The sequence below is a fragment of the Diorhabda sublineata genome, chromosome 2 (assembly GCF_026230105.1).
Source record: "Diorhabda sublineata isolate icDioSubl1.1 chromosome 2, icDioSubl1.1, whole genome shotgun sequence".
Taxonomy (NCBI): domain Eukaryota; kingdom Metazoa; phylum Arthropoda; class Insecta; order Coleoptera; family Chrysomelidae; genus Diorhabda; species Diorhabda sublineata.
In genome coordinates this window covers 40,531,401-40,556,821 of record NC_079475.1, presented here as the reverse complement: position 1 = coordinate 40,556,821, position 25,421 = coordinate 40,531,401, and the positions used below count along the sequence as shown (strand labels likewise).

Below are 25,421 nucleotides of genomic sequence, written 5' to 3'. Positions count from 1 at the left end.
TATCAGCACCACCTGTACTATAAAAGCAGTACTATTATGTAGGAAACAATTTAGTTGATTGAAATATTTAAATTTTTCTCTTTCTGGCTAAGTAATAAACCATATTTACAAGAAGTAAAAATACAATAAAGTTGAGGTATCTTGCGACCTATTTCAATAATAATTGGATAAAAAATGGCGCTTACATTCATTACCATCTATAGCATATAAATAGTACTACTAGTTACCGTCTTCGTGTCGCTAATATCGCAGAGTAGGTATTGACAGCAGTTGATAGGTAACAAATGTAAGTAACCTAAATTAGTAATAATTAAAAAAACATATGAAGTTATATTTAATTTTATATAAATGTAAATAACTACATTATTTTCAAATTTAATAGAACTTGATTGATTCTGATCTATTTAGGAAATGTTCAATTCATAAATATAACCCAAATCAATTGTAAACATGTCGTTAGCAAATAATGTCGTGATGGAAAATGGTAAGTATTTAATTACATTTATTTATAAGTACAATTTGAATGTTTTACTGTTTAAGGAGAGCAATATATACCCGCTTCTCAAAGACCTGACGGTACTTGGAGAAAAGCTAGACGCGTTAAAGAAGGTTATGTACCACAAGAAGAAGTTCCATTATATGAAAGCAAAGGAAAACAATTTATGACTAGAAAGAATGATCCGGTTATATTAGCTACCGGGCAAGTTGCCAAAAAAGCTACTATACCCGGTTTGTATATCGTGGATGATGATGTTGGTGAAAAAAAGAAAAAATCCAAGAAAAGTAAGTTTTTTCTAATAATACATTGTTTTGTAATTTGAAAATCATAGTTTATTAAATTATATTATTCTAAGAAAGATTAAAAAAAAGTTTTAAAAAAATGAATGATTTGTTTGTCGACTTTTTATATGTTTTTGTTGACAAATAGTTGTGATTTTAGGTTATTTTTAATTTGAATTTAGTTTAAACAGATAAATATTTTGATATTTATAGGCCGAAATTTCAGTATTTTTATCTTTTTAAAAAACTAATTTTCAGTTAAAAGTGACCTAAAATTGATTTCTTTCCGCTTATTATCATATTTTTTTAAAAATCAACATTGTTCCTACTAAATACAGTTATTGCTCTTGTGTAGAAATTGAAGAAGTAGGGAAACTTTTAAACAGTGTTAAGCTGACAGATACACCGAAACAAAAAGACACCAAACCAATTAAAAAAGAACAAAAAAACGAAGGCGGGGATCCAGAAAAGAAATTGAAAAACTTGAAGAAGAGGTTACGAGAAGTAGAATCTCTTGAAGAAAAAATCAAAAACGGTACATTAGCCAAGCCGGAACCAGAACAATTAGTTAAAGTTAAAAGAAAAAACGATCTCATCCTTCAAATTCATGAATTAGAAAAGCAGTTGCAATAAGGTTAGTGTGGTATATTTAATGGGGTTCTAATGTCAATTTTGTGAAATGAAATACAAGGTTTAGTGATTACTTAATTGAAATTTTATCAAAAAATTGATAACTTTCTTTTTTTATGTAATTTTGTCTTTCGTAAGTTGAAGCTTAACCAATATGTTCATTTACTAAGACAATTCATTTATCAGATTTATTATTTTGACTTTACATAGATGAAATTGTGACCTAGCTGCATTGTGCTTCATAGTTACCAAGTCTTATACTTCAAATGCTCCTGAGGGAGTTCTTCTATTCCTTGACATAACCATGTATTTTGTCATGGACTCATTAATGGTTAGTCCCTTGGTACAGGATTCCTCCTCCGGCTCGTATCTGAGGGGTTTCTAACTCGTACCTAACACCAAGAGGTGTCTTGTGGTATCTATAAGTTATCCTGTTGTTAACCTTTATCTCACGGACTGTTTCAGTTATTTATTTAGCAATATTTTCCAAAAATGTCCATTATTCCACTTTATACACTTATTAACTTTATTTCTTGAATATTTTGTTAAAAACAGCAACATAACATCACTTAAAGTCAAGCAGTCAAGCCTCTTCTTGAGTTTTTGAAGTCAACCAGTACTAGCTTGGAAATCGATTCTTTTTTTTTTATATAAAATCCTTCCAGAAATTGTAGTGATTTAGGTATAATTCGATCTAATTAATTTTGAGAAAGACCAATAAAATGAATTTGTACTAAACTTCAAAGTTTTCCTATTTCGGGGCCCTCCAATCTTGATACATAATAACCCATTAAGTAACCTTTATACTAAAATCTTCTTCCAATTCAATTTTTTAATAACAATGAATTATTTCCTCAAATTTTATATATTATCAGATCTAATATTACAAAATTTGTGATTTTTCTTCCTTGCATGTGTTAATATTTATATTTTTAATAGTCTATTAGGAAGTCAAGTTCGAATCATGGATGAAATAAAAATGTAATTGCTTTATATTAATTAATATCGTTACCAATTGAGGCATGGGAATGAAAAATGCTGTAAATATCAATGAAACCCACAACGGGCATTAAGTCAATAAAATTTAAACCGTTGAAATGGTTAAAAATGCAAAGAAATCAGGTGAAAATCCAAAATATCACCATTTTGTTGTATATTTTCAAATATCTGCCATACCATTTATTAATTGTTGGATGATTCTAAAATATTTCACTTCATTTTGGTGTTTTTATACATTTACATGCCTCAATTTAACATTGTATATAGAATTTTTCTCAATTTTATAGAAATATTTCTGTTTCACAACGAAATATCAGCTCAACAACTAATTTGAGTGGTTTATTTATTATTTTCTATTGATTTTTAATTATTTTCAACATTTTAAATTCAATACACAACCAAATAAAAAATAAAACAAAATTGGAGTTTTTGTTTAATATTCCCGAATTTCAGTATACCTAATTTCTGCGTCATTGGTTGTACAGCTTCACAGTTCCAGTCTATGTTTAGCATATATTATGCTTAGTGTAATATGGGCTTAACAAGTAGTAGGTCAAATGAGCAAGACAGGTGTCAATTGTCAAAACCGATAAATTTTGTAAACAAATACGTGATATTTATTTGAAGAATAGTGTTGATTACAGTAAATTGCGACTTAATCTTGAAACTCGTGACGATGTTTTTGAGAATAACCTCTAGGTGAGTTTCCGTTTTGTCCATTCTCTAATTACTGCATTTCTTTTAAACATGCTGCAGGCTTACAAAGGAAAGAATGGGGGAAAATAATTAAAATTATATACAGAGGTGAAAGAAAAATAGTTTTAATTTACAAAAATAAAAAAAATATAACCTAAATTTATTTAATCATTTTTTGCCGGCATAATGTTGGCCGACGTGGTGTCTAACGCCCCATTTATAGTTGGCATGTTTATCTGTTTTTACAAAAGTGTGTACTGGTCCTGTAACGCCGTGACCATGATAATCCCTTTTATTTCTTTGAATCGAGATTCTATCTGCAATAAAAAATATTCTATTTATAAAAAAGCATTTTTAACAATGACTCCTCAAAAAATTACAGTTGCTAGACATAACCAGAAATCGATAAGGTTCGAATAATTAGTTAATGTTCTTGAAATATATATATTTTGTATCTCAAATCACCTATAATTGTCACCCTAATTCTTGGTGATATACGATTTTAAAAAAACAATATCGAGATATTTTTAATTCATGTTACTTAATTTTATTATATTACAATTTATTTATCAATATAATTGTCCCAACATATTTTAAATACTTCAAAATCAAAGACAGGTTTCCTGTACAGATGATTTATTATCCTTATTAGCAGTAAAGGACCTTGTTTAGAAAATTCTGACATCAAGAATTTGGTGCTACCAAAACAATCTCAAGCTTAGCACCAATTTTAACTATTCATCAAATAATATTTGATGTTTTATCTGTTTTTATTGGATTAAAGCATTTATCACACTTATTTAATGTTTTAAACATTTCCAAAATTAAATTTTGGATTGCAAACTTCACGATGATAATACATGTTTTAGAGAGAGCTACAACAACTCAACTTATTCCAGATAAGCCCCCCATTTTTAGTGTTGATGTTTTGATTATACAAACTATTCTCTATTTTTTTTAAAACGCAGTTTTGGTACTTTTCAGGAAATACAATTTTTTGAACATTATGTTCAGAGATATTTCTTAATCATTCAATTAACGTTAATTTTTTATTTTATCTCTATTTTCACTGTTTTCTCCTTTCATTTACAAATTTTTTCCCTTCAAAATCTCTACAATTCAATATCAACTCTTCATAATGCTTGAGAATTGGTTGAATATTCCTCAATTGAGGCCAAATATCACTTCCCGAAGAAGAGTTTCCAGTCAGTATTAAAAGTCAAACCAATACAAAGCCGCAGCTGTCTGAATTATTTAATAAGTTGTAAAAATTTCGGAAATGAAATTGAAGGTAAGTGTGTTCTTTAGAATATTTTGATAGAACTTGTTAACCTTCAAAATAGACAACTATAAACATGAATAAGAACTTTGAACTCACCTTGATATTGTCCTGAAGAGAAACAAAATAATACTGATGCAACCAAAAATAAAATATAACCCTGAAACAAAACATTTTAACAAAAATTGAAATATGACTTCGAAAGTATTTGCTTTGTAGTACAATTTTATAAAATTACTTACGATTTTTGAAAATTCCATTTTACAACACCTACAGAATAACCGTCGAAACAATCTTTATAAAACTAAATAAAATAACTGAAAATATTTAACAATTACTTCATTTATATACTATTATAATAGAAGAAAATAACCAGGCAGGCAGAAAAATAATACACTTTCTTTATCCATTTTTTTCCAATAAGTGAAAGTGTCCTGAAATTGGTTGCGATATAGTCAAGGTTCACTTATTTAGATCTTTTAGAAATTTATGAAATAAAAAGATTAAACCAGTTCAATTGTTCAAATTAAATATATATATATATTGATTCAATGATTCAACAAATCGTTTTATTTGACATATTCAAATTCTTTTATTATTCATCGAATTAGTGTTAAATATAGAATTGTACTATTGGAAGAAAATCCATTTAACACTCTATTTATTTTTACCCGCTTCTAATTAATATTGAAGATCCAATCAGAATAAATTGAAGAACGATAGTAGGTAGTATACTGATGTTCTTTTTTATATGGAGGATAGTGTACCCTTTGGTATTTTCTGTGGTGTAGGTCTTCAATTGATAATTAATAATATTTGACTCATGTCACGCCACTGGTAATTACTGAAACTTCGTTGAAATCACGTGATATTTTATTCATTACATACAAGTTCCTTTTTTTGTGAATGTTTGAAATTAGCTTCCATTAATACATAATACAACCACGTACGTTTTCAAAGGTTTGCGTTTTTTTTATTTTGTCTATATCAAGTTCAAGGTGATCGTATCTCACAATCGATTAGAATTTCAGTACATATTGAAAATAAAACGCTTCCAGTTCACGCTCGTCGGTGATAGTGTATATTACACCAGCGATTACATCCAAATAACAAACCTTTTTTGTAGGTTATGTTGATTAGTTTTTAAAAATGAGTGCAAATGTTAATGGTAGCATAAATGGTAAGTAAATTTTCGAAATTAAAATAATAAACGTCTTTTATTTCTCATAAAGGATTAAAGTGATAATAATTTTAGTAAATATACGAAACCATGCCTTTTGTTACGAATAAACAATACCTTGAATAACAAGTATTTCTAAAATGGTATTGTACATTACTTAATGTTAATACGAATGTGAATTATGTATATTAGAATTATTACTACTTTTTTACAAGTATCAGTGATATCAAATTGATAATATTGTAATACTCATTTGAAATGTATTTTACATATAGATTATCTAGGAAAGTATTCAAATATGTAGCGAATTTGTATTAGCAAACGAAAATAATAATTACAGTACACCAAAGATCATTTTGAACTATTTATTTAGTCCACTCAAATTAGATCCTAACTTCTGAATAAAGAAAATCATTACCTTCAAAAAGGTTATTGAAAGTAGAAGGTTATAGAATTAGAATAATAATTTGACGTTGATAACAGTTATTAGCAAAATGATTTTATAATTCATATCATTTACATAACCAGTAGCGTGCTCGCCAAATTTTATTGATAAAACTAAAACAATAACTAATTTCCTATTTAGTTACAATTATATTAATTCAGATAAAAAAAATAGACTTTCGATTTTCAAATGAAAATTATTTCAAAACTTGTTTCTGGTACTGCTGTTTTTGTATAATTAGTTTAGTTTAAATTAGACTGGGTTTTTCCTCTTTTTCTTTGCACTGAGCCTTGTTTGTTTCGACTAGAATACCGATACAACGTTTCCCATATAGAATAAAACATGATATTTAAAACAGGAAGAGTGAACTGTTTGAATTTTCTGTAAAATGATTTATTAATTGATCTATAGCTAAGCATTAGAGCAAGAAAGAACCAGACGAGGTCATCAAGGGTCGTCATTGTGTTCCAAACAAAACAAATTTTACATTTGTTAAAATTGAAAAAAATTGTGTTTCAAATTGTTTCTGAAGGCTTGCGATTATTTAATGTAAATTGAATCAATACAAATATTTTGAGGTTAAATTATTTTCATTTTGGTATTATTAATAAAGTGTTGATGACATTTTGTATTAAAATTAATTTGTTAGGATATATAAAATTGACTTTCTACAATTTTCTATGTTGCATTAAAGCAACTTTGACTTTGTGGTGTTAAGGAAGCTTTCGAAACCTTTCAAATATATAGAAATTTTCTTACTTTTAGATAAATTCTCTTTCAGGAGATTTCACAGAATTTAAAGAAGTTGAGATACCAGTTCCTTGGGGATACATTTGTGGTAAGATATTTGAATTTGGATTGATACATTTGGTTACCTTTTTAATATATATTTTTTAAGTATATTTATTAATATTGAACAAGTTGTTTATAAGTTTCCAATTTGATATTTTTCTAAAAACTTTCCTGTCAACCTCTTCTTCTTTCCTGGTGCATGTCCTCGAATATTAAGAACAGTAAACACGACTTCTGTGCAATTACATAGACAAAGACTACTATAAGACCATATAGTTACATGAACTCTGTGGTTCACTATATTGTTCAGTTTGATTAACTACAGCCAAGTAAATACCTGAACGAATAAATTATACTGTTTTTAATGAAGGTTTTACGTCGCGGTCGAGTAAATTCGTTTTAGTCATTGTTTTAATTGAAATAAATAATTACTGTTACTATGCAATTATAAATTATTTTTTGGATTTTTTAACAGGTTTTTTTCAACTTGATAGCACCTAAATTAAAAACAATTATAAATAAAGTGGAGAAAGTCCAACGAATGGAACTTTATCTTGAATAAACTAGAAAACAACGAAAAAATGTTCAAAATGTTTCATTTTAATAAAATTTCTTGAAAAATATTTCCAATCATCTCCGAAGTAGAGTTGAAGTGGCAACAACGTATATGGATAAATTATATTTGCCGATTTAGTTCCGAACCAGCTCATCAAATCATGGTTCTTTCAGTTGATAATTTTTAGAAACAGATCTGTGGTCCCGGTCCAATCGATTCTAGTTTTTACTATATTTTTAGTACGAATAAAAATCGGATTTGTTCATATTTATTTATCTCATATTTTGGAGTTTGAAAGAATTAATACATTATTAAAAATTATATTTAACAGTAGTGTAAGTTGATATACTGTAATTCTTATATCATGTTGTAGAACGCACTTTAGTGCTGTGGTCACGTCATCATGTCATTACTGTCATTGTTGTAAACATTCAGTTAATAACATAGAGTTGATATATCTAAGGTCAACGAACCGTATATAATTTCACTTTTTGTAGTAATTAAGAATCCGTTTTTAAAATCATAATAGTACATAAAGAGGCGTCCCATAGAGAATTTAAACTTTGAGGTAAAATAAATTATTAAATTCGTTGTAAGGAAGCGATTACGAATTAGTTTGGATTAGGTTCTAATTGTGATCTGTAAATAAAGTTGTATTTATATCAAATAATGAGCGATTTATTGAATTTCACTTCTAATAATGGCGATTTTGTTTATTATGTACGTTCAAAGAAAGATATAAAGAAAGCACGTTTCATAGTTCGACTAAAAATCTGTTAATTTTTTGTTTTTAATTTGATATTTCTTTTTTTTTTTTTTAAATTAGAATGTCCTCAGCCCTGGGCTGTTCGGCCAGTTTGATAAACTCCAAAATTGTATAGGTTATTTTTAAACACTATTTTTTTCATAATAAAAGAGCTCTAGATGTTATTTAGGGATAGTTATATTTCTAAATTCACTTGTCTTCTTTTATTGGTTGGGAAAATTAGGAGTTCATGTAATTTATAGTCCAAGATGTGTTTAGTATTGATATAATGTATTATTTCATCAATGTTTCAAAAGGGATTGTGCGTACTAATTTTTTTTTTTTGCTCAAGGAAAATGGTGGGGCTCGAGAGACCTCCAGCCAATCATAGGTATCCACGGTTGGCAGGACAATTCCGGTACATTCGATAAATTAGCACCGTACATCACACAACAAGGACTTTCCTTCTTATGTATAGATTTACCGGGTCATGGTTTCTCATCTCACATCCCGAAAGGTCTCCAATACAATCTCTGGTACGATGGCGTCTACTACGTCAGAAGAATAGTGAAACATTTTGATTGGAAGAAGATTACTATCATAGGACATTCACTAGGTGGCGGTATAGCTTTCTTATACGCCTCCATTTTCCCCGACGAAGTTTCCAAGTACGTTAGCATCGATATTTCAAGTCCCAGCGTTAGAAACCCTAAGAGGATATTAGAATTTGCAGGAATTCACATCGATAAACTGTTCGAATACGAGAAAAAAACATTAGCGCATACTCCTTGTTATTCATACGAAAATATGTTGGATATGATGCTGGACGCTCACGACGGTTCCGTAGATAAAGAAGGTTGCGAAATTTTACTTAAAAGAGGAACTAAACCTTGTCCGGATAAAGAGAACCTTTACGTATTTACCAGAGACCCGAGATTGAAAATAGCGGTTTTAAGTTTTTTAAGTATGGACAAAGTATTATATTTCGCTTCAAGGATAACTTGTGAAGTCCTAAATATTAGAGCCGAAGATGGTATCAAATTGGATCCCCCCGCAAATTACGATTTACCTTTAGATACGATAGAATGTACTGCAAAGAGGCTGGAAAGGGTGGTCGTTAAAGGAACGCATCACGTACATTTGACCAATGCCAAAGCTGTAGCTCCAATTATTATAAATTTTTTACTATCCGACGCGGATTAGGTCAATTCTTATTTTTTAAATAGAATGCAGTATTTAATATTTTCGTTTTACAGCTTTAAAACTAATTGTAATTAAAAAATGTTTTAAAATAAATATTTGTTGTTTTTTTTTTCGTCCCTGTATAATTAATCCTAACACATAAAAACATGAAAAAGTCACAAAATATATCCCAAATTTTAAATTTAATTTTCTTTTATAAAAAAATAGGTATACCTTAAAACAAATCTCAATTTCATATCTGAAATCGTTGGTTAAAAACGTTGAAGTTTCTATAGACATCAATTTTATTCATTAAAAAAAAAGAAACAAGACCTTGAACAACAACCGTCACGAAATATAAATCAGTTGGAAGTCGCGACGTTGCCAGTTTTAAGTTACGATGACGAAGTTCTGTAGTGCTATAGATTAAGCAAATAATCCTTAAAATATTATTTGTTAAAAACCGTATACAAAGTGTAGAAGTGGCTCTGTCTCTAATACTAATCACATTGTACAGACAGAAAGTTTTTTTCATATCATTAGTGTAATTTACCCCACTTCACCCTGAATACTATGATATATGATTTATCAGACCTCTAAAAACGTGATTTTTCCACGCACGATTAAAAATAAATCACGGATTGGATTAATAATTATTTTTTCCGATATATAATAAAGAAAATACTTTCATTGAAGCCATGAAATCAACATTCTCAATGTAATCCGTCAAATAAATTATGACCGTCGTTTAAGGTTAAAATAGACTAAGATCAAGAATTCCACAAACATTAGGACGGTCTACCTACCTAAGCAAATCTGTCAGACTGACTTCTGATGTTACAAATTACACATTATTACTTCACTTTATAGTAAAATGTCAACAAACAACACGATAATAAAATAAGTGGTTTGTTTCATGTAAAACTCACTATATAAGGTGATTTAGAAAGATGAAAGTTTCATAGAATGCTGTAATTTGTGCCTGGTTAATGAAACTAGACCGTACTATTTTTTGTAGAAGAGTCCTTGAACTAAAATCGATAATTATTTCCACGACATGTCCAGTTATAAGTCTAAGAATTGTTTTCATTATAGACAGTTATTTTAAACAATCATCTTCCTTTAAAAATTTAATAATAACTTTTCAAAGCCCACACACCAAACTTCAAATTTTTTTATGATAATCAATATTCAGTGTTGTTTTCGTATTTGGTATTGCTACAAATGTCAAATTGTGTATTTTATTAGAAGATGACAGCATTAAAATGTCACAAGCAGGGCGCCAACCACTTGGAACGGAAAAACCGCAGTTTCAGTTTCCGCAGGCAACAGCTACAAAAATAAACGTAAAGTTGGAATTCTTCAACAGTAGAAAGCATTATAATCACAAATATGTTGTTTACGCAGGAGGCTGAAGTTCAGATTAATTTTTCTATTTTTGGTGTAAATCACTAGATGGAACTGTCAGTATAAATAAAATCCACCTGATAGTTTATTAGTTCTGGTTATAAATGAACAAATATTCAATAAGGATTTTCATATTTTTTTAATTGTATTTAAATTAATCATTTATTTATACTAATCTTTCACAACATTTAAAATATTTCTATTATAAATTATCAAGTATTACAACTGCTTTAAAAAACAACTGACTACATGGCGATGTTGCCACAAGTAAATAAAATAGTTCAACATAAATAATCAAATTTACTATTGAGTATACGAGTACATTCAAAAGTGTTCCGTATTTAGAATTATATGACTCAAATATTTTCATTTATTTATACAAGGTGGTCTAAAAGTCATCACCCTATATCGGAAGCAGCTATAATTTTTGCAAATGGTGGTAGTTGTCAGTTTTGCTTTGACATTTGTGACGTAAACCATTTTCTTTTTTATATTCGATAAACTACAAAAAATTTTCACAATAATCTGTTACTAAATCTACTTATTGAGAATTTAAAAAATTGATAATAATAGAAGCGATAACTTCCGGGTGTATTAAATGCACGTAATGCGTCCCATCCACAAAGACTCTAACGATTCGCTCCGTTTGACTACCTTCTATCGCGTCCAAAATAATATCATAATTTTCCGGTGGATCTAGTTGCATCCCTCTATCGGCTCTGATATTCAATATTTCGCACTTGATCATCGACGCGAAATCTAATATTTTATCCATCGTAAACCAAGTCAAAGCGTCAATTTTCAATCTAGGATCCCTGGTTAACGAATAACAGTCTTTCCCATGACAAAATTTTATCCCTCTTCTTAATAAAATTTCACATCCTTCTTTATCCAACGTTTCGGAATAAGTTTCCATCATCGACGTTAATATTTCTTGGTAACTCCCCGAAATATCTTCTTCATAGCCTTTTTCGTAATCGAAGAGTGTGTCTATGTTACTTGCTGCTAGCGGAAGGATTTTTAAGGGACTCTTAATGCTAGGACAACAGTTATCAATACTGATGTACTTGGCGATGTCGTTGGGATAAATTGCGGCGTATAAAAATGCTATTCCTCCACCAGAAGAGTGTCCTAAGATTATGATGTTTGTCCAATTGTAAAATTTTACTAATCTTCTTATCACATACACGCCATCGTACCAGTGGTTGTAAATGAGGCCTTCGGGATACGGGGACGATAAACCGTGACCGGGTAAATCGATACAGAATAAGGTAAATCTCTGCTTTGCTAAAATTGGAGCTAATTTGTCGAAAGTGCCGCAATTATCTTGCCTACCGTGAATAGCAATGATAGGCTGAATGTTTCTGGGACCGTACCATTTCCCTAGAAAAAATATATTATTTCCTTTATAAATCTATTATCAATAATCAACTTTTTTGACAGATTAGGTCAATATATTTCTATGGTTATTCAGTATTTGAATGTATGCAACCAACATAACTCGTCTAGACAATATTTCATAATAAAAAATCTGGCAACACGGCAATATATTAGGACTGTATTTTGTGTTTGAATTGAGAATCCACTTTTATTTTTAGCAAATAATTCAAAATTATGAATACAATTACAATAAATAAAACAAAAAATAATTTACTGCGTGTTATACTCATAGACATGCCTATAGGTGAAGGTATACCTTATTCTACCATGTTGCCAAGCCGTTACAATTAACTAAAAAATTTAATTGATTCGTTTTATTCTTTACCTCGATTTAAGATTTAAAAAGCGAAAGTATAAAATTACTTAAAGAAGCTTTAGCTTTAAATAATATTTATAAACGGTAATTGAAATGATTAGAATAAAAATACTCAAAGATATAAACAAATGAAATTTAAAAATGGCAACACAGCAAATGGCTGTTAATGAATTATGATGACATTCAATGACTAATTTAATATAAATTTCAATCATATCTAGAATTATATTGTAACATTAATTCGAAAGATGTATGAATATAATAAATATTTCAAGTAACTAGTACTTCGTATTATTTTGTAATTTTTGTTAACGTAAAGTCGTGTTGAATTCGGGTTCGTTGTAAAGGTCATTGATTCGAGTTGTATACATTTTTTTTAGAATAAATGTTGCAGTGAAATTTTTTATTCAGAAAATTTTGATATGATAATGTCATTGTCTATTATTAACCCATATTTTCTTAATTATTTTTGAGAAAACGGACGCTATTAGAATGGAATATTTTGGTAAGATCATTTATGTTTTTCAAACCACGTGATTCAATATGACGTTTATCGACAAGTAGTTTCAAGGTGTGAATTGAGATTGTGAACGTTTTTATGATTAGTTTGAGTTTATTTTAAGGATTTTACAGTTGATTAGGCTGTTTTTAGTATATAAAATAGTTTTTCGAGATGCAGAGTGAACATAAAAAATTTTAAATTCTACACTCTCATATAGGATAACGTACGTTCGCCATATTGGAAAATTATGACGATTCCGATTGTGGTTGAAACATAAATAAATTCAGAGAAATAAACGCGGGAACTTTTTCAAAATATAATAAACACTTTTTTATTACATTATTTCCAGATTAATATTTTTGTGAGAATGATAATTTCCTTACAACTTTCATGTAGTCTATGAATAAGTTATAGGTTAGAATATGGGAAGTAAATTTTTGAGGATATTTCAGTTAATTGTAATTGAATAAGAAAAAAATGAAAAATGTCCTTAAAAATCTTTAATTTCAACGTAATTAATACAAAAGTTATTTTTCTAATCGGCACTTGTTTTTAAGAAGTTCAAAACAATTGGTGCGACAATATCGACGCCGGTTAAGTGAACGTGATGTTTCCCTTCGACAACGACCCTCTCGAATCGCTTAGACGAAGATTCAATCGGGTCTAAAACGTGATCGTAGAATTCATCCATGTCGAATTTCATACCATCATCCGCCCTTATGTTCAATACTTCACAAGTTATCCTAGCGGAGAAATCTAGAAGTTTGTCTATGGTGAAGAAAGTGAAGGCATCGATTTTCAATCTAGGATCTCTTGTGAAAGCGAAACAATTTTCCTTGTCCGGAGAAGGCTTCAGTCCGCGTCTCAGTAACATCTCAGCACTATCCACGTCCAAAGAACCGTGATGACCCTCTATGAAGATGTTCAACATTTCTGGATAATCGTAACAAAGAGAATCCTCGGAACCCTTTTCGTAATCGAACAGTTTATCTATGTTCGCAGCAGCTAAGCCCAGTACCTTCTTAGGATTCCTAAAACTGGGGCTGCAATTGTCGAAACTGACGAACTTTTCCACTTCATCGGGATAAGTTGAGGCGTATAAGTAGGCCATTCCCCCACCCAAGGAATGTCCTATTATGGTAATTTTTTTCCAACCGAAAAATTTGACTAGTCTTCGGATGATGTATACCCCATCGTACCAATGGTTATAAACGAGACCTTTGGGATAAGGGGTAGAGTAACCGTGACCGGGAAGGTCGATACAGAAGATTGGGAAACCTTCTTTTTGGATAATAGGAGCTAATCTGTCAAATGTGCCGCAGTTATCTTGCCAACCGTGGATTGCGAGAATCGGTTGGACGTTCCTAGGACCATACCATTTTCCTAAAACAAAAAGCTATACAAATTCGATGTACATTAATGAAGCAGATGCTTCCATACTTTTAATTACTCTATGTTTTATCACAAAACAATTATAGATTTGTAAAAAAGAAGAAGAATGCAGAACTAACCAAGAATGTAAATGTCAAAGCACTATTTTATTTTGTTTTACGAGAGATTTTTCTTAGAATTTGTACTTTTGATCACGAATAAGAAGAAATTAATTTTGTGCTAAAATACCTATTAGTTAAATCTCAATTTAGCACGTCGAGCTGAATGAATAATTTTTTTAGAAGCTGTTTGAGTTATTTCACAATTAAGAAACAGTGACGACTGGAAGCTTCAATTAATTCGGTGAGCTTATTCCCTTTTATCTAATGTATCCTAAATCAGCAAGTTATTTGTTTGTATTTGATGCACAATTGTAACAAAATCAATGCACAGTGGAAAAAAGTAGTTATTCTCGAAATCAAAACAACTGTATACAGGGTGTCCCAGAAATTGCACGCCAGGCTGACACGGGAGGTAGATCAGCTTTAGATCTATCAAATAAAAGCAACATGACCTCAGTAAAAGTTTTTTAGTTTTCGAGATATTAACACTTGTTTTTTCAGAAAATCTCAACTTTTTGCCCTATTTTTGTCTGTTATGGGCATAAAAAACCTCTAATTTATAATTCTTTTTTTTCTGGGCTGCAGAATGATGGGTGCCCTGCTCACTATGCCCGCGCAGTTAGAGCTTATCTGGATGACACATACCCAAGAAGATGGTTAGGACCAATTTTGTGGCCCCCACGCTCCCCAGATCTAAACCCACTGGGCTTTTTCTACTGGGGATGTTTAAAAGATAAAGTGTACAGTAAACCAATTCGATCTGTCGATGAATTGCGGCAACGAATCAATGAAGCAGCTCGCGAAATTACTAATTTAAGTTTAGGACGTTTAAAGACACAGTTTTTACGAAGATGCAGGTTATGCATAAGAGCAGGTGGCAGAAATTTTGAAAATCTGCTATAATAGTTTATTCAATGTAAATTCTGAATGGTAAATATTTATTTGAATGTTGTAATTGTAAAATCTAATGAAAATAAAAAAAATACAACCCTATGTTCTGTACCCAAATTATTTTGATGCCAGCCTACAACAACAATGGATAATGGATAACTCTATTAGACATTGCTAAACTAAAAAGCGATTACAGTAACTAAAAAGTTGTAAGTTGAAGACAAAAGTCGGCTTAACTTTGTATTACGTATTATTTTTTATTTGAAGTATTGCGAAAGTAGTACGACTTCAATGACTATACTTGATATTATTTAATTTTTAGTAAAAAAAAGCTATGAATATTATACCATTTTTTAAAGAGCACTAAGTAGGCTAGTTTTTAAGAACATTTTCTGACTCAGTCTGGTACATTTTTTTTTTCACAGTCGCTAACCAAACTTTAGTTAAGGTTTTCGCTTTGAAACAAAAGGTAAGATTGAGTTGTTTTTTTTGTTAATGTCGTGCTACTTTTTATTAAAATGAATACTGGGTTGTCTCAACCAACTATTAGTGGTAGCCCAGAAAAAAAAGAATTATAAATTAGAGGTTTTTTATGCCCATAACAGACAAAAATAGGGCAAAAAGTAGAGATTTTCTGAAAAAAACCTAAAAGTGTTAATATCTCGAAAACTAAAAAACTTTTACTGAGGTCATGTTGCTTTTATTTGATAGATCTAAAGCTGATCTGCCTCCCGTGTCAGCCTGGCGTGCAATTTCTGGGACACACAGTATAGTTTCTTTCGTGGTAAAATGTGTTTTGTAATAAAATGAAAGTGTCAAAGGTACATCAGATCACTTAACCTTCCATGAATCAAGTATTCAATCACTTTTAATAAATTTTATTTCACTTTTATTTGAAATTGTCTCTATTGATAACTTTTCTGTATGGAATGTCAGGTTTTTTATGTGTCACCATTTAAAATGAATATTTCAAACTATTTAAAGATTTGTACTTACCACAAATTTTTCCCCATGGAACTGGTACTTCAACTTCTTGGAAATCATTCGTATCCGCTAAAACAATAATTAAATTGCATTCAAACCAATTAGATGGCGTATATTTATTGTTTCCTCTCCTAATAACATAGGCAACACCTTTTACATTTTGTTATTGTATTGAAAATAAATTATGAAAATCAATTCAATTAATAGTAAATCAACTGATTGAATGTATGTAATTAACTTGTAAAGAGTTACATGTTACAAGGAGTTTGTCGAAAAAATATTACTTATAATTGAGGTTATTTATTTCATGAATACGAGAATAAAAACAAAGGAATTTGGTCACTTAATGATAGATCCTGGTATGTACAACATGAAGTTAGTTGTGAAATCGTTATTTTAATAGTTGATTCTTTATATAATTGGGTATTAAATTGAAGCTTAACTAACAACTTCGAACGAAAAATTTTATCTAAAAACTAATTTTAATAATAAGAACAAATTCAATTGCTTAATTTCGTTAACATTGTTGCATAAAATTGAACTCAAATATCCTAATTTGCTTGCGTTATGTATAAGTAAAAAATAGAGATGGGAGTTTGTACAGTTTCTCAAAGAGATTTTGATATAATTTCCATCTCTATACCTTCACCAATATAGAAATAAAAGTATTTTTAATTATGTCGGATCAAAATAAAAAAAAAAATTTACTTACGACTAGGGCCAGTTTTGGCGGTTATTTTACTCATTTTGAATTAAAGTATAAACCACGGAACAAATGCAAAATCTTATCGACTATTTCGATTAGATTAATAGACTGTCAAGATGTTACTGGACGAGCAGGGTTTTATCAGCCAGTTTTTGAGTTTATATAGGTCAAGATTGAAATTAAAAAATTCATATTTTACGGGAAACAATAGAAATAAAAGACACGTGATTAGTGTCAATAATGTGCAATTACCAGTACCGTAACATAATTTTAATAATCACACAATCGTGTGTTATTAGGTAAAACTTGATAATTTTCACGGAAAATAAACTAAACCACGTGCCTCTAGTAAGAATCAACTTGCACATTTTCTGTCAACATGCTTCAAAAAAGTATATGCTCCAAATAATTTTGTAATTTTATATAAAAGAAGAAGAAAGGATGTAATCAACAATTTTTGTTTTCACTGGTGGTGCAAGTTTTGTTGAATAAAACAAAAATCTCTGGTTATTTATATTTTTCATAAAACAAACAAAATGTATTTTAAGCATCATAATCTACATTATGAGAAAAATAAATCAGAATCTTGACAAGAAAATGAGCAAGTAGAACATTTTCTTTTATGAAAATTGTAGTTGTATAACCTATCGAAAGAGTTCACTCCGTATTAGCAAAAACGAAGATTTAATTTTATAAGCAAGAAAATATCTCACAAGGATGATTGTTTTGCTATGCATATTCACTGTTTTTCAATAAAAATAAATGTATAGTTAAAAAAATTGCAAGGAACTGAGAGAGTTACTTATGATACAAAAAGGGGTTATTTACATGATCTTCGAGCTTCAATATAAAGTGGTAATACGGTTTAGAATCTAAAGTAAAAATTTATGAAAACCCCAGTCTGTCTAAAACAAAAAACTAGTAAAATCATAACCCTGTAAGAGTTGAAGTAATGAGCAGTGATTGTGACTTGATGAATTATAGTGAAAGAAAAAGTTTGAAAAGCATTCAAAATGGGATCGACTAAGGAAGCATAATGGAATTCACAATTGCATAGCAAACTGTAAGTATACTAATTCTTTAATTATTTAAAATACTGATGCCTGTTAGAGAAACACGAATTTAAAAACCATGCAAGCAAGAATAATGATATGGCTACTAGATTATAATATTTATAGGACTTTGTCAGTACTTATTAAGGTTTTATAAGTTTTTCATAGGTTTTTATCTAAGTCAATTAGTTATTATCAGGTTTCATATTTATTGCAGCTTTTGTCTTTTCGTCTTCAGATAGAACTTGGATTAATATTTTGTTGAGTAATTTTTAAAATAACTCCAAGATTTTTGAAAATATGTTTATTCATTTGTAAAAACACTACTACCTAGTTCCACTCCTCTAGTAACATAAATTTTATTTCTCTCTTGTTCTCATTGTATAATAAATTAACATTATCAGGTGTAAATATATACAGAATGAATTATTAGTTAAATTCTTTACATTAAAATTACCAAGGGAAACAATTTGAGTCACAGAATCTTTCGTATTGCGAAAAATGTGCTAAATACGAATCACAGGGATGATAAGAGTTGGTTTAAATGAACCCACTACATAAAAAATTCTCTAATATAGAATCTTGTGAATCTATTTTCTGTTATTTTTGAGAAATACACCATTTAAATTTCATGTAATCACCGCATTTCTGGTAACTCGAGGGATGGGATGACTTGGAAGGTGATAGATCAACAATCTTTAATGTCTTGTTTCTATTCAAAAGCAAAGTACAGTCCAGAGATTTTCCAAAATGATTGATGTACTAAAATAGAGAGATTAATGAGGCATTAAATGTGTATTGGACAATTATATAATGAGGTGATTAAGAGAATTTAGAAGTGAATGTATTTTTTATTATTCTTTACATTTGATTGTAAATTAAAACTTGAAAGCAGCTCTGCCAAGTTATTGTATAATTTCTTTTGTCAATTTCTCATTCTCGATTCAACGATATTCAATTTTATAATCTACATTTTGACCTCAAAGTTTCATATTGTTGCAGATTCGAAATTAATTAACATGTCCACGTTTACATTTGCACATAAATTATAACTATTTTTATCAGCATTTTGAAATTCAAATTACAAACTACTAATTCGACTCAAAAAATAGCGATAAATTTTAAATTAGCACACATTGAAAAAATGCAATTGAATTATATGTAGATCTTTATAAATAATAAAACATTTGGCAATGTCACGACGATTTCGTTACCACGCCATCTAGATCTCTAAATGTGAACTGTGAAGAGGTGTTTTTAATTATTTCTTGGTTTTTATAAGTAATTTAGTTTCAATTAACGATATAAAATTAAAAAAAAATCGATAGGAAGTTATTTTTAGCGGAAAGCAACTGGTTTATAAAATTGTATTGATTGTATAAGGTCGAGTCATATGTTAAATCGTTCAAGGTTGGGAATATACTGAATAATCATCATAATTTGAATAGTTTTGTTTTCTTTATGATTTCATTTGTCGTGTGTTACCCACGTATGTTTTCTCAAAGGGGTATAAATAACCATGTATTTAAACGAAAAAATGATTAATAATCTACAATTAAATCTGGTGGGGATTACGTTAAGTATATATACGAGGTGTGGTTATTAAGTAACGAGACTAACGCTACTACATCGATTGCGATGTCTGTCGTGTCTGTAGACAAACCAGTGTAGCTGTAGCCTTCCCACATGACAAACATAAATTTTCCACGAAAATAGCTTGTAACGAACGAAATTTGCATTAAAATAAACTAGATTTGTGCGTGTCTAGAAGGAACTGACAGAAAAAGACTTTCTAATATAGCAATTAAAGACATCTCTAGGTCAGACTAGGTACTTTTGGAACGATTCTCGTATTAGGATAGCGTGGATTACTTTGGGAATTGTTTTATTTAAAAAAAAATATTGTAATCACCCAATTTATGTTTTATTTGTTTATTGACAATTTTCAGAGAACTTAGAGACTGAATTATACTAAAAATATTCATTTAAAGCGAATAAATAATAAAAGTTGATATATTGTAACGAATAACTAAAAATTTATACCGTTTTATGTTATTTTTTTTACTGCAAGTTACGCTACTGCTAATTAAAATTCTAGTAGCTTCTATTTTAATTCAAATTTTACCAAAATTCACTGTGTATCGAAACTCGAATAGTACGACTTAGTAAAAATGAAAGTATCTAGTCAATCGCATGGTAAGTCAATTTTGACAATTTTTTTTTTCATTTCTAATTTACGAAACGTAAAAAATCAGCTGATAAAATATGAAAATTACAAAAGATCGAATCAAATTCGTACGGGAGACCAAACAAATACTCCTAAAAGTTGTAATACTACAAATTACAAATAAAATTAAAATAGAACCTTACTAAAAACTGTTTAGTGCGTGAATTTACCGTTTTCGGGGTCGTATTATCCCAAATTAGGGGTCAATTAAGACAGACTGTATCAAGTTGAAGTAGCCCCAACCAAATCAGAGCTAAAGTAACATTTTTTCTATTCTAGGCATTTTTTCTCTTCAGCAAAGTACCCATAATCCCCTCAAATTAAAGTCTTTGTTGTAATTTATAAATCCAGTTCGCAAATCCGAACCGAAAGTCAACAAATTCAATTATTAGTGGAAGTACTAATTTTCGACACCTGGAGCCTCGATAATCGGATTCTATCAACTCGAAACTGCCAAATTATGATTCACATTAGAGGTAAATGGCTTGGAGATTTGCAAAGTATGAATTTTTATGAAGGAACCATAGTCGGTAGCTGCAAAATTGCATTTTTTTATCAAAAATTCATTGACGAAACAAATTTATTGTGTACGGAACTCTAAAAACAAACAGCGTTGACATATTGTGCCGATTTTCGCTGTATTCCTTCAGGATAACACTCAGATATCCAGGATAATTATTATTGAACTTCTTCGAGACCGTTTCGGCACGAATCTCATCGATTATCTGGATTCCGGAAGCTAAGCTGTAGCTAAACAAAGAAGAAGGAATGCCCAATCACAGAGACCGCGGAAGTCAGCTAGAATTGATACAACGTAGAGCAGTTACGCCCGCAGACTCCTAGAAAATCAATTTTCTATAACCTACGGAAGTTCAAGGTCAATATCTACAGGACAGGCACCATTCGAACTGCTCGAGTGTAATAGGGTTCTTACATAAAGAAAAATACACCAATGGGGTTGTTGGACTTGGAAACTGCAATGGTCCAGTTGTCATCAACACCGGGAGGAATATTCCGAGATTTGACCTAGTGGAAGATCCTCACTTTGAATATAATTTTGGAGAAACTTCACCAGCTAGGGCGAAAGCGACATAGGGAACTGCTAAAAAACTTCCCAAGCATTTTTCAATGATTTTGACACAATTTCCAAATAGTAGATTGTACAAAATTCTGATCTCTGATAGCTCATTTTTGTAACAAAATTTCGCTGTCAAAACTGGTATCTGGTATCGATTGGTGCGAAGAAATTCAATCCTAGACGTTTACAAGATGGTGACTAGCGACGAATCGAGGATACGTGCAGATGAATCCGAAATTGAACAACAACGGGTCTTTCAAGACGAGCCGAATCCAGAAAAAGTTTTTTTCGAAATAACTGCCATTAGAGCTACGTAGAACGGTCGATTCTGAATGGTAAACCAGAATTTGTTTGCCGGAATCAGGGGAACCAATCGCGGAATACGAATCAATCTCCATCACGACAATGCGAGGTGTCAATTTAATCAAAAACGTTTTTGAATAGTCAGAACATCGAATTGAAGGGGCGTCCGCCTTTTCGGCACTCAATTATCATCTTATTATTCCCTCAAATCAAAAATAAATTGCTAGGTCAACGTAGATCCGCCTGAAGAAGCGGTTGATAGTTCGAATGACATTTTTTGGAGGTACCTCGAGAAAATACTTCGACAATTGGTTCAAACGCATGTTGAAAACCAATAAATCGATATTCAATTACAAATATTCGTTTTTATTTATCTCGGAACTCGAGTAGCAACCCTCGTAGTTCAAGTTACAATGTTGCCAAATCGCTTGTAGTATTGCGTCTAATTAATTTTTCAAAATACTTCGTAAATAAGCAAAATTTTTATTCGGAAATCGCTGGAAATTTGCTTTTCATGTTACAGAAAATCCAACTGATTACAGAGAAATCAAACTTCCGGTTCCGTGGGGTCACATTTGTGGTAAGATTCCATTTCCAAATTTTTATATGAGGATGGTCCAAGAAGTACTTGACCCAACAAAGAAATTTATATTTGTTGGGTTAATTCCTTTCAAATAACAGTTTTATATCACGCATCGATGCCTAATTTCGCTATTAACGGCCGCCAAACAAATACTAAACAAAATGGCGTCTTCAAACAACTACCGCCATCTCTAAGTCGGGGCAAGTACTTTTTGGACAATTCTCGTAATGTTTTACGCGAAGTATTACAATTATTTTCGTTTCAAGGAAAATGGTGGGGACCCACTAACGTTCAACCGATCGTTGGTATCCACGGTTGGCAGGACAACAGCGGCTCTTTCGATAAATTAGCGCCGTACCTCGTAGAACGCGGTTTGTCTTTCTTCTGCATCGATTTACCCGGCCACGGTTTTTCGTCTCACATCCCGCAAGGTCTCGTGTACGATCACTACTTCGACGGGGTGTATTACGTGCGTAGAATCGTGAAAACCTACCGTTGGAACGACGTTACCTTCATAGGACATTCTCTAGGCGGTTGCATAATATTTTTGTACGCGTCGATTTATCCCCACGACGTCTCCAAGTTCGTCAGCCTCGACACGTGCGGCCCTTGCGGTAGAAACGGCACAAAGGTCCTACGTCAAGCCAATCTCAACATAGATCAATTGTTCGACGCGGGGGACGATTTTTGTTACGGCTACGACGAAATGCTGAATATATTGATGGACGGTCACAACGGATCTTTGGATAAAGAATCCTGCGAAATTTTGCTTAAGAGGGGATTAAAACCGGCGAAGGATAAAGAAAATTGTTACGTATTTACCAGAGATCCGAGATTGAGGATTAACGCGCTGCCCTTTTTCACCATAGATGAAATAAAGGATTTCGCGTCGAGGATAACTTGCGAGGTTTTGAATATCAGAGCTAACCGAGGTACGAAATTCGACGATCCCGAAAATTACGACATAACTTTGGATGCGATAAAACGTCAGGCTAAACGATTCGAAAGGGTTGTCGTCGAGGGAACGCATCACGTACATTTAACTAACGCCGATAGAATTGCTCCTATTATTCTAAATTTTCTAATTAACCGTACGGAATAGATTTCATTCTTCTACTTCATGTCGAAATGTTCTTCTTTTTCTCGATTGGATCGCTTCGATTTCTTCTTTTTTGTTCTATACATCCGTGACTTCCACCCTTCCTAAACAAAAAAAACCAAAACCACCAAAGCGATTGACCAAATTTGGATCAAAGGCAGCGACTGGAAGTTGTAGACTGCAAAAGAGACCAAACAAGAATGTTTTGGGGATAACCGCAGACAACATCGACGAAATGAGAACCTAACCTAACTAAATGAACGTCCCGGTTCGCCACCCATCTCTTGGTCATCAATAATTGACGCCCTTTGTGCATAATGTATACGAAATTTCATCAGGATCCGAGGAAGGATGTATTGAAGACGCAAAACTAAACTTTCTTCGTCGCCAATATTGATTGAACTGCCTTGTTTGTAGTAGGACGAAACTTTTCTTCTTCTTCCTTAATAGATCGCTGGAATTTGTTCTTTTTTATCTTGTATACGATTGGATTTCATATCTATTGGTAGTGGTACCAGTAGGACAAACAAAAACAAAGTTTGATTAGTAGTCGATTGGACATCCTCAAGCGGTGATGCCATATCTACGCATTTAGAGTCGGTTTGTTGTGGAATCGATGGTGAATCTTTCCTTATGGCTTGTGTTGTTTTATGGTTGAAGCTAAATGGATTCCGACATCAGCGGAAGCGATGCACGGAGTTCTAGGTTAGGAACTTCGTCACGAAAAGCACTACGACCAAAAATATTGGAAATTATGGGAGAAAGACGAGGAATTTGCAGGTTGGCTTCAAGGAAGTACCAAATCGTGTGTTTATGCTCAGTTTAGTTGAATTAATATTCCATATAATAGCTCCGACGTTGAGAGGTTGTTTTCTGCAACTAATAAAATGAAAACCTTCCAGAGAAATAGGATTTGCACGGAAACTTCAGAGAGATTGTTGCTTACTGAAAGATCCATGACAAACAACGCAGAAAATTTGAAATTTCAGAACAGCTCAAGCATTTTAATCTTGGAAAATCTTCTACATTGAGGTGGTAGATAATTTTGCATTTTACATTCTACCAACTTCTACATTTGGCACGGAATCTACTAATTTTCTGAAATTCGAGTTGGCAACGCTGTCTCCTCAACAACAAGATCATTTTCGTCGTCTTCTCCATGCTGTGATTTCAGTAGCAGTTGCAGATGGTTTTGTAAACACCAAGATTTTAGTAATGGGGTCTTATAATCTCTTGTTTTATTGGTTACGAAATACTCCTGATTCTCCATTCCAGCTTCTTGTCTATTTCAGAAAAATATCTTTGGTCATTCAAGCTGTTCATCCCCTTCGAAGCATCTTTGACTGGTTGTTCCTTTTGTTATTGTTTTTTGAACGGAAGCAATCTGATTGAGCTTAATGCAGCAAAGACCCAGGATGCTGTGGATGAGGATTTGGTCCTGTCTGGAGATGGATTCGTTTGTTAGGTCTTGAGGTTGGGAATTAGCTATTAACTTCAATTTATCAGACTAATTTCTTTGGAGAATTGCAAGTCTGTGGAACCAGCTACAAAGACACGTCTTTGTAGATGATTCGCTTTTCTCAGGGGACGCAAGGTGGTCAACCACCACCAAAATATTGTTCCAAGGGGTGTAGGTACCAAGATGTATTTAATGTGCTAGCAGATTTTGATTATTTTGTCAAGAAGTCATTGCATATCTTCACACCAAAATTTATTAACATACAACAGTTGTACTTGTATCAATAAACATATTTTTATTCTGTCGTATATATTTTTATTTATATATCCTGTTTCTACTCTCGTTTAAAGGATTATTACATTTGATTTGTAAACCTAACAAAAATTATAGTTTTTCGTCATAATTTTTTTCGATGCTAATAAAAACGTTGTACGAAGGGTTAGACACCGAAACTTTCATAATCGATGGTATCGGAATATATCTCGAATGATTTCGAATGCATTCAATTTCTAAATGATAATCTAATAAGTAGGACAAAGAATGAAACTCAAGTTTGAAGGATTATTTCGAAAAAAACAGAATTATTATGAATCGATT

At 31.3% G+C, this 25,421-nt stretch overlaps 5 protein-coding genes across 5 annotated transcripts; 3 read left to right on the top strand and 2 right to left on the bottom strand.

Annotated features, from left to right (window-relative positions):
- The first annotated feature begins 142 nt into the window (after positions 1-142).
- Positions 143-2,829, top strand: LOC130440804 (partner of Y14 and mago). The gene is made up of 4 exons (XM_056774145.1): positions 143-286; positions 409-484; positions 541-783; positions 1,136-2,829. The coding sequence occupies exons 2-4, from the start codon at positions 451-453 to the stop codon at positions 1,411-1,413; spliced, it is 555 nt and encodes a 184-aa protein (XP_056630123.1). The 5' UTR covers positions 143-286; positions 409-450; the 3' UTR covers positions 1,414-2,829.
- A 2,285-nt stretch (positions 2,830-5,114) lies between these two features.
- Positions 5,115-9,418, top strand: LOC130440802 (probable serine hydrolase). The gene is made up of 3 exons (XM_056774143.1): positions 5,115-5,564; positions 6,791-6,847; positions 8,455-9,418. The coding sequence occupies exons 1-3, from the start codon at positions 5,534-5,536 to the stop codon at positions 9,303-9,305; spliced, it is 939 nt and encodes a 312-aa protein (XP_056630121.1). The 5' UTR covers positions 5,115-5,533; the 3' UTR covers positions 9,306-9,418.
- Positions 9,419-10,811: 1,393 nt separating this feature from the next.
- On the bottom strand, positions 10,812-13,185 carry LOC130440673 (probable serine hydrolase). Its single transcript, XM_056773937.1, has 2 exons — positions 13,177-13,185; positions 10,812-12,105 (listed from the first exon to the last, which is right to left on the bottom strand). The coding sequence occupies exons 1-2, from the start codon at positions 13,183-13,185 to the stop codon at positions 11,233-11,235; spliced, it is 882 nt and encodes a 293-aa protein (XP_056629915.1). The 3' UTR covers positions 10,812-11,232.
- Positions 13,186-13,434: 249 nt separating this feature from the next.
- Positions 13,435-17,177, bottom strand: LOC130453305 (probable serine hydrolase). Its single transcript, XM_056792967.1, has 3 exons — positions 17,030-17,177; positions 16,330-16,386; positions 13,435-14,332 (listed from the first exon to the last, which is right to left on the bottom strand). Exons 1-3 carry the CDS (start codon positions 17,061-17,063, stop codon positions 13,485-13,487), a joined length of 939 nt encoding a protein of 312 aa, XP_056648945.1. The 5' UTR covers positions 17,064-17,177; the 3' UTR covers positions 13,435-13,484.
- A 2,344-nt stretch (positions 17,178-19,521) lies between these two features.
- LOC130453303 (probable serine hydrolase) lies at positions 19,522-25,134 on the top strand. Its single transcript, XM_056792966.1, has 3 exons — positions 19,522-20,271; positions 22,207-22,263; positions 22,533-25,134. Exons 1-3 carry the CDS (start codon positions 20,247-20,249, stop codon positions 23,366-23,368), a joined length of 918 nt encoding a protein of 305 aa, XP_056648944.1. The 5' UTR covers positions 19,522-20,246; the 3' UTR covers positions 23,369-25,134.
- Positions 25,135-25,421: the final 287 nt, after the last annotated feature.